This window comes from Cibotium barometz, chromosome 3 (assembly GCF_041138505.1).
Source record: "Cibotium barometz isolate CiBa-2024 chromosome 3, ASM4113850v1, whole genome shotgun sequence".
Classification (NCBI taxonomy): Eukaryota; Viridiplantae; Streptophyta; class Polypodiopsida; order Cyatheales; family Cibotiaceae; genus Cibotium; species Cibotium barometz.
In genome coordinates this window covers 69,821,808-69,838,575 of record NC_141048.1, presented here as the reverse complement: position 1 = coordinate 69,838,575, position 16,768 = coordinate 69,821,808, and the positions used below count along the sequence as shown (strand labels likewise).

The 16,768-nt window shown below is 44.3% G+C and overlaps 1 protein-coding gene across 2 annotated transcripts in view; it reads left to right on the top strand.

Moving 5' to 3' along the window:
• The first annotated feature begins 2,193 nt into the window (after nucleotides 1-2,193).
• Nucleotides 2,194-16,768, top strand: part of LOC147640479 (uncharacterized) — a 30,786-nt gene continuing 16,211 nt past the window's right edge. For both annotated transcript variants that reach the window (XM_086781098.1, XM_086781091.1), the window contains exons 1-2: nucleotides 2,194-2,289; nucleotides 2,428-2,619. In XM_086781098.1, coding sequence (XP_086637224.1) covers nucleotides 2,461-2,619 — 159 coding nt within the window. In that variant the 5' untranslated portion in view covers nucleotides 2,194-2,289; nucleotides 2,428-2,460. The remainder of the gene's footprint in view (nucleotides 2,290-2,427; nucleotides 2,620-16,768) is intronic.

Below are 16,768 nucleotides of genomic sequence, written 5' to 3'. Positions count from 1 at the left end.
ACATTAAGCAACTATGTATATTAAGTCCGTAGACTTTTCCTTGTTTGACCTTAAGTGCATGGTAAGGTTGCTTTATATGTTCTAACGCCACCTTACAACAACAGATAAGTAATCATTTGCATGGGTAAGATGGCAAAGCACCTTACTGTAGGTTGGGAGGGCGAAACCTTTTTAATAAATACCATATAAGAAAATACGACTTGTGCATTCGCACAAATAGTAAAGTCTTCCATAAGATAAAGAACTTCTTAGAAGAGGGATAAAGAATAGTACTAAAGTACTATTTGTAAATCGAATTACAAACTACCCATGTGCTTTGGCGCAAGGAGCTTTGATGGCAATCTAGGTATAAGACTAAGGATGCTATATATACTAGCAAGGGTGCACAATGCAATGAAGATAGATCTTAAACTCGATGATCTCAATATGATAAAATAGTAAGGGTGCACAATGTAGTGAAGATAGATCTTAAACTCAATGATCTCAATATGATAAAATAGGCTACGAAACACATCTATATATAACACCCATAACTTAGGGTTGGTCGTATTGTAGGTGACCCTACGGTTGGTCCAGATGGATGGAACCGACCACATTACTTGATTGGGACAATATTAGACTAAACTAAGAACCTAGATTAAGGCACAGCTTCTAGGCCCATCCAAGGTCTTCTAGGTGCTCGTTTGGGTTGCTCGAGGACAAGGTGTCCCAAGAATATATTTTTTAACCCTAGAATGCGGTCTATTAATGTGCATTCACATGCATCCTACCTGACATGGTACCAAGTCTACAACCATTTGTATGTATCCTATTTGACATGGCACCAAGTCTACAATGATTCGCGACCATGGCCAATCCTAGTGTCTAAAGTGGGTTGTCAACCATTTAGCCACCTATGTCCAACCCTAGTGTCTAAAGTGGGTTGTCAACCATTTAGCCACCTATGTCCAACCCTAGTGTCTAAAATGGGTTGTCAACCATTTAGCCACCTATGTCCAACCCTAGTGTCTAAACTGGACTGCCAACCATTCGGTCACACCTATGGCCAACCCCAAACTGGGTTGCCAACCATTCGGTCACACCTATGGCCAACCCTAGTGTCTAAACTGGACACTGTTGGTGGGAACTTGGGGCCTTATAAAATAGAGCAAGTTGTTATTTGGACAATCACAATGATGAGGGTAGAGCATTGATTTCCAATAGCTATATCTTGTTTGTAGGCATGGAAAAAATCACAACTTATTCAATTTTAGATATCAACGATGCCACAAATGAGGTCAATATCACAATTATCGATTTTTTTTAAATCTCTCTTTTGATGGACCGAATTCACATAGGTGGTATATAGCCTCGCATGTCTCAATGTGATTGGATGGATGAATGAGTGCTCTTTGCTAACTGCAGCTGATTAATACTTTATGGGCCATGGATTACTTTCCAAGGGCTTTTGCAACGTTGAAGAACATCAAGGAGTTGACTTTTCCAAGATGGTCAAGTAAAAAATGGCAAGAAGTTGGTTTTCCCTTTAAGGAGAAGAGAACAAGGAGAAGTTTCATCAATGTATCAGAACAGCAACAAGGTGTTGGCTTTTGCAAGATTGTCGAATTCCCTTACATGCATGACAAAATCCAACTATAAACTAAGAATGTCACATAGAAAAGTTATGTCGCTACTCCAACAATTAACACAGGAGTAGTTTCCATACATGCTAAAAAAAAATGGTTGCACTTGGGATAGGGACCAATTATAAACCTAACCAAGAATGGGTTGTTGCTAGGCTACTCCTTGTAGAATCAGCTTACAAAAGGGAGAAGACTTGTTTTAAGAAACTGGAAGCCAAGGTAGAGTTTGCATGAACTAGGGAAACCACTCTTTAATAAAGTGTGTAGAGGTATAGGGGACGCGAGTTCAAATCTTAACTCACCTCTCCTCTCCACCCCAAGCGAAGGGTGGAATAAGAGTGGTTGAGTAAATCATGGTAAGAAATAAAAGAATAAGGTATTTGCTTGTGCTGTTGGGTGTAGTTATAACCTCTTCCCACACGGCCCAATTAACTGGGCATTGCAACTTACAAGGGCATTACGTTGTTTTATCTCGATTGTCATGCATTTTTGCTTCCATGAGCATGAGGTTTTTGGCCAAGTGTGAAGCCACTCTTACCGTGGCCCATGACCAAGGGGAGTCCAGACTACAATAGTGTGAAGCCGGCTAGGAGCGCATTTTTCTCTCTTTTACGTAGGCTGTCCGAAATTTCAAATTCTTAGGGTTTCTCGCTCAGGGCAGCAGCAGGTATTCTGAATCCCGTTTCTCATCTTTGCAACCATGCGCGAATCGGAACTTGTTTTTCTCTCTTTTGGTTTAGGGTTTTACATGCCATCCTTCTGGGTCTGGAAACCCTAATTCTGCAAACTTTAAATAAACGCGCAGGAAACCTACACCTCAATCTATTTCTTTGGTCCCATGCCTTCGAAGGGTCCACAGATGGGTACAGAAACCGGGGGAAGAAAGACACCACAGAGGGGGAGGCTCTCCGACATCACTAACACCACACCTGCAAGCTTTCCCAAGTATCGGGATGAAAATCAGTTCTCAAAAGGATGCGAGGCTCAACTGCAGAAGGTACTTATTGTTTTCACCCCAACTGAATCGTTGCAATGTCTTACCATATTTTGAATCGCAAGATAATTTCAACCCTAAGTAGCGTCAACAGGACCCTAATCTAGATCACTAGCGCCTGTGCACCGTTGCCCTGTTGTGATACCCTTATCAAAATCATGTCCTGTTTGAAGTTGTTTGCCCCCCCTAGGGAACGCTTTGATGTAACGCTATGGCAGGTTACCCAAATACGTTACCCTAATGAATGTCTAATGCTATAGTTCCCTGATTGAAATGATCAAGGTAATATTTTACAACCATAAAAGTGTTACCCCTTGAATCACGATTCATAAGGCAAAGTATATCGACGTGCGTGGTATGCATTTGAGATTTAGTGTTTTCATGGGTTGTAGCCATGACCTCATGGAAGAGCTTCATTTAGGGGTAAATATTGACTTCCAAGTCCACTTTTATGAAGCTAGTATGCAGAGACGTAATAATGGAGAACAATGTTCATGATATCCCTTTCCACCATTCAATCGATGTTTTTGCATTATTAGAATGAGGCTTAATGAGTGGTTCTTCCCAAATTGATATATGCATCAATCATGGACCATTAATGGAGTGCTTGTGATAGATTTTTATGAGGGCATCGTGGTACATGCAGCATGTTGTGGAAGAGTTTATGATGATTACGTCATGTGTTAATTGTGTGCAAGAGAGTGGTGAGGAACCATAAATGGAAAGAGAGAAATTAGAGAGTACACACTCAATTGGGTCCCAACTACCCACTTAAGGGCACCAATCAATTGTGGATGTATTTGCTTATATTGTTGAACTATGCAAAGTTCAAGATGTTACCACTGTTTTGTTGATTTTCTGAAGTGTCCAAACGTTGTGAGGGCTGCATTTGACTTGGTTCAGCCCTGCCAGGTGCTTGAAACTCTTGTGCCTTTTGCTCATAGAGTCATATGGCTGCCTGGATATTGATATTCAGCCCTTCACCTATTTTGATTGTTCCAGACACAACCTAGACTATATTCGGCCCCAGTCTCTTGGACAATTCTGCATTGTGGACATTTGTACACTGAGTTATTCAAGTGGGTTGGATAAATATGTGAGCAACACATGACGTTGACACCTCTATGACCTAGACCTCGATAGCAACTAGTGACTTTCCCTTGGGCAAGGGCTCACCAAAAGGTACTGATGTTGCACTGTTGTCCAAATTTGCCAAACTTTGTCCACATATCACTCTAGTACAATGGGTGCACGTGGCACATTGTTGCTATAGTGCAAAGAGAAATTGTGTTCAAGGATCAAGCGTGATGAAGTGTATGTCTCTACACCAACCCAAGGGTTTCACTAGCTTTGACATATGGAGAGGAGTTGGTTACCCTGGTCAGAGGAACGTTTTTTCTAATTGAGACTGCAGCAAGCCTTTGTAAGGGTTGTGGCACAGGAACTACAACAAATTCACGCGTAAAATATGAAAATAAACAAAAGAAAGAGAAGACACCACACTAGGGGTCCGAAGAGCCTTGGGCTGAAACAACCCCCCCCTCTCTCCTCGGTATATTAGATAAAACCTCTTGGAGGAGTCTTGAGTACAAGTTCTTAGAGCTAGAGAGCCCTCTTGTCTTTTTACATGTCTCAACAATGAGAGAATAGCTGAATTTATAGTTCTTGCACAAAAGCACTTGAGAAAAGCGCTTTAAAACTCACTTATAGCCCAAAAAGCAATAATATAAGCTCCTCTTTTTAGTATTTAAAAAGCTTTTAATCTTTTGCTTTCCAAAAGCTAGTCACATCATTCCAAGCTTGTAAGGTGGCCCTGCGTTGCTATCTTGCCACATCATCAGTGCCATGTTGCTTTTTTTTTTTTCGGTGTGATGCGCTTTGCATATTAGCAACTTGTATTTTGATGCTTCAGTGACATCTCCTAACTTATTAAACAGTTGTCCTCAAATGATAGGTCTTGCTTTTTCTTCTTGTGGGTCTAGCTCTTCTCTCTCTCTGTGGCTCTTGAGACATGGTTCTTTACGCGGAGAGCTTCTTGTCCTCATGGTTTTCACCCTTCACATAAAGTGACCTTGGGTTTGACCTCTTTGGCACATACTTCCACCCCTTGCACGTCTAGAGTTGCCCTCAGGTAGGAGTTTCACAGTATGATTCTCTTCCTGTTAAGATCAACACGCGCCAGTTATATATTAGAAGACACAAACTCGTGCATACATGCTTGTCCTTGGGTTTAATCGGGCATCCCGATTCTCGGCACACATACACAAGTATGCTTACAAGCATAAATCAAATAAACAAATGAATGCACAAATAATTCCTTGGTTTTGACATGAATTTCTTGGTTTTTACACCAATTCCTTTTGTAGTCTAACTACCCATATTAGTGTCTAACTATGGTAGACTAATAGTAGTCATATCCATGTACTCAATTCCGATTTCTTTCACTGATAAACAATGCCTCCATGAGATGGCTAGTCCCATGACTCTTGTACAAACAATTTAGTGTTGTTCAATTTTAGAGTTACTTCTTTTGGATACAACTTGAACAACAACCCTCGAGTTCTAGAATACTCAATTCCCTGTAGTGGAAATAAACCTTGAGCATTCTCCTTTGTTTCTAGTTCCTCGGATGTCAAAATACAAAGGCTGGTGATATCCCCTCGGCTTCTAATTAGTTGTCCTCAATTGAAAAGCTTCTTGATATGCGTGTAAAACCCGTGGATACTTTGCAAAGAAGTTCTCATCCACCCACTTGGCACCCATAGCCAAATAATTCTTAAACTTGACAAGGTAATCTTACCATGCGATCCCTTCTTTCCTTATGAAAGATAATCTGGTCTGGTTGAAGAACTTTCTCTAGCTCTTCAACTTCCGGTGAATCCTCGTTCATTGGTTTCAAAGGTTCGGGATCCTTATAAGCTCTTAGGAGACTCACATGAAAATCATTGTGAATCCTCCAATGATCGGGTGATGCTAATTTGAAAGCCACATCAATCATCTATGAAAGGTCCGTAGTACTTGTTGGACAACTTAGGATAAACCTTCTCTATGCTCTTTTGCTTTTGAAGCCTTGCTTTCTCAAGCTTCAACAATACTCAATCACCTTTCTTTTACTCCACTGCCCTTCTATGCTTCTCATAGCCTTTTTCTACCTAGCCCTTCACCTCTCTATGGCTGTCCGCACCTGTGCAAAAGCCGTATCCAAATCTTTGACATACTCGTCTGCCGCAAAGATCTCATCCTTATTCTTTAGAAGTGGTGGTAGTACAACTTTGCCATAAACAACTGTCACGTGCACACCTTGTTAGTGTACAAGTGACATGGCATTCATAAGCATTAAGCAGGTGGCATTCATAAACAATTAGCAGAGCATTCTTGGCATTAAGCAAAGGTGTCATGTGCACAGTGTGTATCTACCGTGTGCTACACGCACACAAGACTAGCTTCAAGGTTTGGGGAAGCTTGGAGCTAGGCAGGCAGATTGGCGAGCTGAGTTAGGGATAGACTAACGGGCGGGCACCCAAGTATGGACGGGCGGGTGCCCAAGTGTGGACGCTCGATGACCGGCCAAGAGCCTATAAAAGGGTGGCGAAGGTTAGTCATTAGGATATAGAGAGTTTCGTGGCGGTATGGGACGTCGCGAGGTGGAGATTGGTCGGTACGTCAACCTAGTTAGCTCAGCTCGTGGTTCGGTGGGGACAGCCAAGATTGTGGGCTTTCCCACGGCTGTCATGGTTGGGAGGTGAGTCAGGCCTGCACCCCCTTGTTTGTTTGTTTGTTTGTTTGCAGGATTCGAGTCTTGTACCAGGAACGATCACGAGGAGATCCGGTGGGGATTTGACAGTCTTAGGATATGATCCTTCTCGTCCTGGTCTCTTCCGAAGCCTAGCCTTCTCAAATTTCAGCAAAACCCAATCACCTTCTTTGACTTGTATGTCCCTTCTATGCTTGTCAGCAGCCATTTTATGCTTATCTTGAGACCTTGCAAGTTGCAATGGCTGTCCGTACCTGAGCAAAGGCTACATCCAAGTCACAAACATATTCATCAGCTGCAAAAATCTCATTCTTTGTACGAAGGATGGGTGGCAAAACCACTCTGCCATAAATAATCTCAAACGGGGCCTTTCCCGTGGAGGCATGGATCGTATTGTTGTAGGCAAACTCAACAAGTGGAAGATACTTCTCCCATGCAGTCTTTTGATCTGCCACATAATACTTCAACAAATCCAACAGGGCGGAATTTGCAGCTTCACTTTGGCCATCGGTTTGGGGATGATAAGCTGATGAAAACTCAAGTTTAGTACCCATGTTATCAAATAAGGCCCTCCAAGAGAGGCTGGTAGTTCTGGGATCTCTATCCCCAACAATGGATTTAGGCATACCATGATGCTTGAAGATATTAGCAAGAAAAAGCTTTATCATATGATCAACTTTAATGGTTTTCTTGACGGGCAAGAAATAAGCATGCTCGCAAACTTGTCCACAATGGTCCAAATAGCATTATTTCCATGCTGGGATCGAGGCAAGTCCATAATAAAATCCATAGTAATACTTTTCCAAGGTTGCGAGGGAATAGGCAATGGCTGAAGCAAACCTGGAGGTTTTTGCCTGTCAAATTTCACCTTTTGGCAAATAATACATGCACGTACATAAGCCTCAATGTCTTTACGCATGCTTGGCCAAAAGAAATCTCTCTCAATCATGCGTGTAGTGGGCATGATACCTCTATGACCAGCATAAGGTGGAGCGTGACATTCCTCCATAACCTTTGGACGCAAATCCTTCACCACACATAGGCAATTATCCTTCATAAGATAACCCTCATTGATAACATAAGAGGCATGTGAGTGACCAGCCATCAAATCAGTCCATATATGGCAAAAATCAGCATCCAAATGATATAAATCACGCATAGCAGATAAGTCCCCATGAGAGGCCACTGAGACTGCAGCCACATAAGGCCTCCTGGATAATGCATCGGCCACCACATTTTTCTTTCCTGGAGTATGCACAATCTGAAAATGAAACATGGAAAGAAAGTTTGCCATTCTCATATGTCCATTCTCATCTGCTTCTTCGAAAGCTTTGTTTGAGATAGAAAATATCTCAAGCTTTGATGATCTGTCTTGACTACAAATTCAGCCCCAAGAAGATAATGTTTCCATATCTTTAAAGCATGAATTACAGCCAAGAGCTCTTTCTCATAGATATCCATATGAAGCTCAGCATCATGCAAACGACGGCTCTCGTATGCAATTGCATGCCCTTCTTGATTTAGGACAGCCCCTATACAATCGCCACAAGCATCACATTCTACTACGAATGATCTTTGCAAGTCAGGAACAATCAATACGGGTCCACATATGATAGCATGCTTGAGCTGCAAGAAAGCATCCTGTTCTTTTGAAGTCCATTTGAAAGTGGTTTTCTTCTTCGTGAGATCATGTAGAGGGGTGGCTATCATAGCAAAATGGCTTATGAAACGCCTATAATATGAACATAATCTTAGAAAACTACGTACTTGATGTACGTTTTGCAATTCTGGCCAATTTCGAATGGTCTCTATCTTTGCAGGATCCATTGTTACTCCATCTTTGGATACAATGTGACCCAAATAATGTATCTCTAAAAGGAAGAACTCACTTTTCTTGGCATTAATGAAAAGTTTATGCTTCCGCAACTCTTCGAATACTGTGACCAGATGAGTTCTATGTTCCTGCTCATTCTTGGAGAAAACCAAGATATCATCAAAGAATACTTCTGTGAATTTGCGATGGGGTCCGAATATCCTATCCATCTTAGATTAAACGTGGCAGGAGCATTGGTAAGACCAAAAGGCATTACCAAAAATTCATATAATCCAAAGGTTGTCCTGAATGCAGTTTTATGGACATCTTGTGGCACCACTCGTTTTTGGTGATAACCACTCTTCAAATCAAGACGGTTGAAACAAGCCGAACCATCAAGCTTATCCAAAATGTCATCAATACGCGGAATTGAGAATCTATTCTTGATGGTGAGCTTATTTAAAGCTCTATAGTCCACACACGTGGAATGAGCCGTCTTTCTTTTGAACAAGAAGCATAGGAGAGCAATAAGGTGAGGAACTAGGCTGAACCAAGCCTTTGTCTAAAAGCTCATTTACTTGCTTCATGATCTCTTCTTGTTGTGCGGCACTCACACGGTATGCGGGTTTGTTAGGTGGAGAACTACCTGGCACAAGATCTATGCGATGATCTTCGGGCCTTTGGGGAGGTAATTCACCTGGCAATGCATCAGCAAAACAGTCGTTGAATGCATGAAGAAAATTCAGCCTATCATAAGTCATATCATCCACATTTTGTTGACTTGGTACAATGCTATCACGAACAAAAACCAAGTACGCAGAAAGACTCTTTTTCATTGCTTTATTAATTTGGATGTGAGATACAAGTGGGATGGAATCCCCTTCTTTGCCAGCATCAATGAAATGCATGCGGCCTCTATGCATAAAAGAAATCATGTTGGTCTTGTATTCTTTGCGGGGCTCAAGCCTATGATGCCATGGCTTGCCCAACAATACATCACATCCATTTAGTGGTGCAACTAAGAAATGTTCATTATCAAGGTAGCCCTGGATATGTATGCGCAACTTCCCTATCAGTGGGGTAACTTGCACCTCTTTACCAACAAAGGCAGCTTCGGCTTCAATCTGAGATCCCATGTTCTCAACCTCAATACCCAAGGCAGCTGCCGTTTGTATGGAGATGAAGTTATCGGTTGCACAGTCATCAAACATGAATAAGGCGGGTTGATCCTTGATTTGACCCCAAGCCTTGCATACCATCCGCTCTTTTGCATCATGTTTTGTGTTTCCCTGCACATCAGGAACTGCATGTACATTAGCCTTGGTCTGCTTGTCCTCGTGCTTTGGTTTCTGGTCAGGGCATTGTCGAAACATGTGCTCTTTGATGCCACAAGAAAAACATTTTCCCTCCTTGGCATATCGCTCTCTTTGCTCCGGGGTCAAGCCGAATTTGTTCTTCTTTGGGCCCTGATCTTTAGATGAGGTATTTTCAGCTTTACCTCCCTTGTGGGTCTCCCGGAAGTTCTTTTTAGGTGGCTGTTCCCCTTTTTGCAGATTTGGGACAGCCTTGTCTTTCCCCTTTGAACCACCTTGATCTTGCTTAATTTTGAGCACCAATTGCTCCGTAGCAAGAGCAGAGGCTGTAAGCTGTTGCAAAGTATGTTTCGGGTGCAATTCAATGCCCGAACGATAAGCTGGTTGCAATCTGGAGCAAAACTTCCTCTTTCTTTCATCCTCAGTGATTTGCATAAAAGGAGTTACCTCCAGCAACACTTTCCAAAACTTGTTGACATACTGTTGCACACTTTCATTATCTTTGATTCAAAGGGACAACTGTCTCGAGAAAAGACAGTCATGCAAGAACAAGAGCCTGATGCAATGAGGGCTGAAATGGAGCATATGAGAAACCTTTTGCAGGCACAAGAGCAAGAGCTGAAATTTTTGCATGAAGATCCCCATGTGCAAAGTGCCATTGAAGCAAGGAAAGCCGATGCAATGGTAGATGTGACTTTTGAGTCCATGGCACGGGAAGTAGGCAAGAAGCCAAGGGAGTTGGCACTTTCTTACCTCCTCCGCAAAGGTGACATCAAAGAGGGGGAAGACGGAGAGCTGAAATTCAGAAATCCACCTCGCTTGAAGCATGGAGATCTCGCATCTCAAAGGTTGAGGTCTTTTATGCAAAGGGAAGAGATGAGAGTCACCTCTCGTTATGCATCTTCTCCACAAGGCACAAAGCCTGACAGGTATATGTATGCTAGTGCTCATGGAGGGCCACATGCATTCAAGACATGTATCCCATGGTAGGGGTGACAGGTCTGCCACTAAAAGAGCTTTGCCCTCTGAGTTGTCTCATGGAGAGACAGTGCCTTATGCAGGAAGGTCACATGCATCTGATTCTCAAGTTCGTGGAGCACATGCCACCGTGCTTCATGAAACTTCCATGATGGCCCATGGAGCCCATGCAGATAGGGTTGCCCCGTTGGATAAGGGAAAAAAAAAAAAGAGAGGACCATGAGCCTCATGCCAGAAAGCTCAAGGAATTTAAAGCAGGTGACAAGTCCGTTAAGTTTGATGTTTTTCATGGAGAGCATGATGCTTCCAAAGTGTTAGCATTTGTGGCACAGTTTGACATTGCTTTTAGCGATGAGGACTTCGCTGAGAAGTCTAAAGTACGCCATGCTAGCATGTTTTTGAAGGGGACCGCTGCTCATTGGTGGATCACTGAAAAGATCACCAAAGACCCCATTTGCACCTGGAAGGAGTTTAAGGACAGATTTTATGCTCAGTTCTTGCCACCAAATGCGGAGCAAACTCTCACCCAAAAGTGGGATAGACTTGAGCACTATCATTTACCCTTTCAAGGGGCTTGTGCCTTCCTCGTAGAGCATCAGAACCACGCGAGGCACTTGATGGGCCCCTCGAATTAGGCACTTCCAAAGGGTTGCCTCGGTTGTCCATTGTGTTAAGTGTCCTAGAAGCGGGGTGTCCAATACACAGTTTCGTTTCCCCACTAAGAAGAGGGAAATAACTGTGCTCTGATACCAATGAAACCGATCCCGTCAAGTGGGAATAGACTCCGTTGGACACCCACACGCGTAATAGCACAACTTAAATATCACAATTTGAAATGGACAACTTAATAACAACTGAAAATTGAAATGAAAAGAAATGTTGATAGATGGACACCAGCACTGGGGCCGAAACGGGCCGACTCCCCCCTCAATATATGATATATTATTGGGAGTATTTAACAAATACAATGCTCCATGGGTTCAAAGAACCAGATGATGTCCATGTACAACTGAGATGAATACAGTACCAAACAAGAGGCTCGAAGCAGATGCTCGAAGAAGAGCGATCACTTGAGCGGTCGAGTCTCTACGGTCCTGTGCCTTCACTGGAATCCGCGGAGAGCGTCCCATTGGTGTTCTAGGACCAGGCACAAACAGGCGCTCCCGTACTAACGCATGGCTCCCCCGATCTCGACACCTTTGGACCGTGGTTCTCCAAAAGCTTGGACTACCCAGCATCGAACGGGTGTTAGCGGTAGAGAGAATCCTTTAACATATTTACAACAAAGTTCTTTACTTAAATCTGAATTCACTTGTAGCTCGCAAATGGAAGACAGATACCCAAGGTGTCTGTGTGCAGCTGCTAGAAGTGGACACCAGGGCGCAGCAGCCTGTCGAGGAGGAGGAGGAGCTGCCTATGTAGAAGGTGTAGCCACCTAGGAGGTGCAGCGTCGGTTGTAGCCGCCTATGGAAGGGAGGTGCAACCGCCAACAGAGGAGCACAACCGATTGCTGAGCAGGACACATCTGCCTGCTGTGGAGGAGGATGAAGCGTAGCTGCTTGCTGTGGAGGATGAGGAGGGCAGCCTGCTGTGGGAGGCGTTGCCACCTGGAAAGCGCAGATGTCGCCTGCTGCTGCAGTTGCTTGTAGGGTGGCACAGCCGCCTGTATGGGCAAGAGACACCCAGCTGCAGCTGTCCGTGGGGAGGAGGCACAACCGCTAGCAGAGGAGGTACAGCCGCATGTATGGGAAGAGGAGGAGCCGCCGATGGAAAAGGAAACGCCTGGCTGCAGCTTGCGCCACCTGCAGTGTAGAGGGCAGTTTGCTGGAGAACAGGCGCAGCCACCTGCAGAAGACACAGCCGCCTGTTGTGATGCTGAAACTGCCTGGCTGCAGGAGCACAGCCACCTGCAGAGGAGAAGGCAGCCCCACGCAGTCTGTAGAGGAGAGTGCAGAACTGGAGAACAAACGCAGCCGTCTGCTTGTGGAGGTGGAGATGGTGCAGCCTGAAGAGGAGGAGGCGCACCAAAAAAAACGTCTGAGGATAAGCAAAAGGGTGGTCGCCTCTTTGTAGGTGTTGGAGAGGAGATACCCGACCACAGCTGGCTGGCTCCCCACGTTTGCATGGGGCAGCCAGCTTCATGGTGTGGTGTGGGTAGGTGGCCATGCACCCACCCCCACACACACTTAAAGGGGTTATCTGTGGGGTTTCCCTCCCCACCTTGGCCCACAAGTGGGTGCCCATAATGGGTGCCCTGTCATGTGCACAGTGTGTGTCTACCATGTGCTATACGCATGCAAGACTAGTTTCGAGGTTTGGGGAAGCTTGGAACTAGGCAGGCTGATTGACGAGCTGAGTTAGGGAAATACTAACGGGCGGGCACCCAAGTATGGACGGGTGGGCGGCCAAGTGTGGACGCTCGATGACCGGCCAAGAGCCTATAAAAGGGTGGCCAAGGTTAGTTATTGTATGATAGAGATTCTCGCGAGTTTGTGAGGGCTCTATGGCCTTGGAGCCTGGATCTAGTGCAGACGTGCACTTGCTTTACGCAGTCGAGGCCGGCAGCAATCTCGAGGCCCGCGAGGGCAGCTTCGTGGCGGTATGGGACGTTGCGAGGAGGAGATTGGTCGGTACGTCATCCTAGTTAGCTCAGCTCGTGGCTCGGTGGGGACAGCCAAGATTGTGGGCTCGCCCACGGCTGTCACGGTTGGGAGGTGAGTTAGGTCTGCACCCCCTTGCTTGTTTGTTTGTTGTTTGTTTGCAGGATTCGAGTTTCGAACCAAGATCGATCACGAGGGGATCCGTGGGGATTTGACAGTGGTATCAGAGCATACCTCGTGAACGAGCAAGTCGGTAGGTAGAGAAGAAGAGGTCGAAGAACGGTATGTGTTAAAAAACTTGCTGTTTTTTTTGTGCATACTGCAGTTTTCAGATTAGTATGTGTTTTTCTTCATCTAAGACACCCATGTTGATGGGGGAGGTGGTAGTTTAAGTAGGGTTGATTGCTTTGCAAAGAAGAGGCATGTTTTTTGTGCATACGCATAAATTGCAGGGAGAGAAACAGAAAAAAAGAAAAAGCATGTTGCTTTTCGTTGTTTTTTGGCGTACGAGAGAGAGAGCGAGAGAAGTACGGGATTGTGTGTTGACGGGTGTTGCTGGCGTTGGGTTACAGTCGGCTGCAGGCACCTTAGGCCTGCCAAGCCAGGCGGCCAGGCAGCCGAGCCATGTAGGCGCCCAGGCTAGGCACGGCGGGCTGGTGCCCAGGCCAGGCCGGCGCCCAGGCCAGACGGCCAGTGCCCAGGCCTACGCAGCGCCCAGCCAGGCCCCGTAGGCGGCCAGTGCAGGTAACAGAACAGGCTCGCGAGGCGCAGAAGCGCAGGCAACAGCCACATGGGTGACGCACGCGTGAAGGCGCCGGCAGTCACTTCTCGCGACGTCAGCATCCGCCGGATGAAAAGCATGCGCCGGCAGCTCACCGTCGGGCTAATCCAAGAGGGAAGCGAAAAAAAATGCAAGTAAAGCATTTCGTTTTTTTTAGTGCTTTCGATTTTTTTTGGGGGAATTTATATAAAAAAAAAAGGTTTAAAAGTTCTCTTTTCTCCAAGGTTTCCAAGGTGTTTATTTTTTTTAAAAAGAAAAAAGAATATATATATCCATATATGAATATATATATATATTTATTCAAGGAAAAAAAAACACAAAAGCAAAGCAAAAGCTAAGCCTAGCTTTTGGGAAACCTTTATAAACCCCTCAAGTGGGCTTCTTGCCACACATCTCTCGAGTTCTCAAGTTTTCAAGCTCTCAAGCTCTCAAGTTCTCGTGCACTTTCATTGTGCAAAGATCGAATTTTCTCTCCACGTACTCTCTTCACGATGTCGATCCAAGAATCAGAGTTGGAGCCCCTTGTGGAACGTGAAGGCTTGCCGGCTACGGAAGGTACCGATGCCGATCTTTTTGACGATTTTGTGTCAAAATCAGATCTCCAAGAGTTCAAAGTAGCTCTCGAAGCTTCTTCGAAGGAACGTCAGGCACAAATCGCAGCCCAGATGCAAGCTTTGCAGAACTCCATCACTCTATTGATAACTACCCTCTCTACTTTCTCGGGTATGGATACCTTGGCTTCAGCTTTAGGCCCCAATATTACTCCGGAACCGTTCGGGAGCGAGCAAAAGCAGCGCACCAAGGAGATTGTGGACACGTGGCTACATAAGTGGCAAGTTCACTTTCAGTTTCATCCATATGATGATGGAAAGAAGATCCAGTTAGCAGCAGGTTTCCTGTCCGGCAAAGCTTTGCTTTGGTGGAAGGAACTCAACCCTAAGCCAACAACTTGGGCACAATTTGAAGATATTTTTAAGAAAGAATTCCTCAAGAAAGAGGATGACTATGATGTTGTTGCCCGGTTTTCAGCTTTGACCATGACCTCGCAGCACCTCACTTATGAGGTCTACCTCCAGAAGTTTCGTGACTTGTAGATGAAAGCTACAAAGATGGATCCCACTACTCTTTTGGGGTTTTTCGTAGCTGGTTTACCAGACTCGTACCGATTACAGGTTAAAAATAACAAATGTAAAACTTTGGACAAGGCCATTCATTCAGCTCGTATCTATGATGATACGATGGTCTCTTCCAAGTCGAAACCCGTTACCGAGCAGGGGAACAAGCATAAAAGAAAGTTCTCCGCACCTATGGCTAACACGACAGAGGGAAAGTCTTCGGACCAACCTTCGAAGAGTTCAAGTTCGACACCAACGAAGAAGAAACGACTCCTTAGGGCTTTAAAGCTCAAGAAGGAAGGACGTTGTTTTATCTGTGAAGAAAAACGACACATGCGTAACGAGTGCCCGAAGCAAAAGGGTACCAAGACAAACGCAAGATCCAAGCCAAAGGCAGCTAACCGGTTGTCTTTGACAGGTACGTCAATTACTGTACTTTCTCGCCCTAGTAGTTGTTCTAATTGTCTGTTCAATTCTAAAGTATTTGACTTGCATGATCTTCTCCGAGTTTATGGAGAAGTGAATGGCGATAAAATTCACATTCTTTTAGACCCTGGCAGTTCACATAACTTTGTTAACTACAAACTTGTGCAGAAATTGAGTCTTGATACGACACTCAGCGACCATACCTATGAGGTACGCCTACCTGCGGGAAGGCAAGTTTGGGATCGCAAGGTGGAGATGCTTCCAATCCAGATTCAGGACTACAAAGACACTCTGGAATGCTATGTTATGCATCTGGAAAATGTAGACTTATTATTAGGGATTGAGTGGTTTAAGACTCTTGACGTCCAGATAGATTGGTCTGGTTATATTTTTTTTTTTCAGCATAGGGACACCAAGTATAGTATTTTAGGTGATTGTATCCATCCCTCTAAGGGACCTCTTGTACATACAATTGATTTTGGAAATATAATGAATTCTTCTTTGTATACCGCTTTCCATTGTGTATTGATTCCACTTTCTTCTTTTCTCATCCTTTCCATGGATGTATATGAATTAAGTGTGTTTGAAAGCAAAGAATTACAGAAGATACTTGATTCGTTTCAAGACGTATTTTCTAAGAAACTGCCATCGGGTTTACCACTTGAACGGGCAGTAGATCATCGTATTGACTTGATCCCTGGTGCTCATCCTGTGAGTATTCCACCTTATAGGATGAGTCAAGCTGAGGAAGATGAGTTGGCTAAACAACTCGAAGATTATTTGAGGATGGGCCAGATCCGTCTAAGTAAATCACCTTGGGGTGCACCTGTGTTGCTTAGGAGAAAGAAGGACAATACTTGGAGAATGTGTATAGATTACAAGAGATTGAACAAGCTGACCATTAAGAACCGTTATCCTCTCCCTAGATCAGATGACCTGATTGACCGGTTAGCAAGAGCGAAATATTTCACGAAGATAGATTTACGTACTGGCTATCACCAGATACGTATTCATGAAAGGCATGTCGAAAGAACCGCCTTTCGAACTAGGTATGGCCATTACGAGTTTCTCGTATTACCTTTTGGGTTAACCAATGCTCCAGCCACTTTCCAGCAAATGATGAACGACCTTTTTCGTGAACATTTGGAAAAATTTGTGGTGGTGTTCCTGGATGATATTTTGATATATAGTGTACTCTTGAGGATCATGTCAGACATCTCACGATTGTCTTATCTATTTTAAGACAGAATCGACTATATGCTAAGTTGAGTAAATGTGAGTTCTTTATGATCGACATCATTTACTTGGGACACAAGATCACTAGAGATGGATTGAGCATTGACTATGACCGAGTTCAGAAGGTTTTGGATTG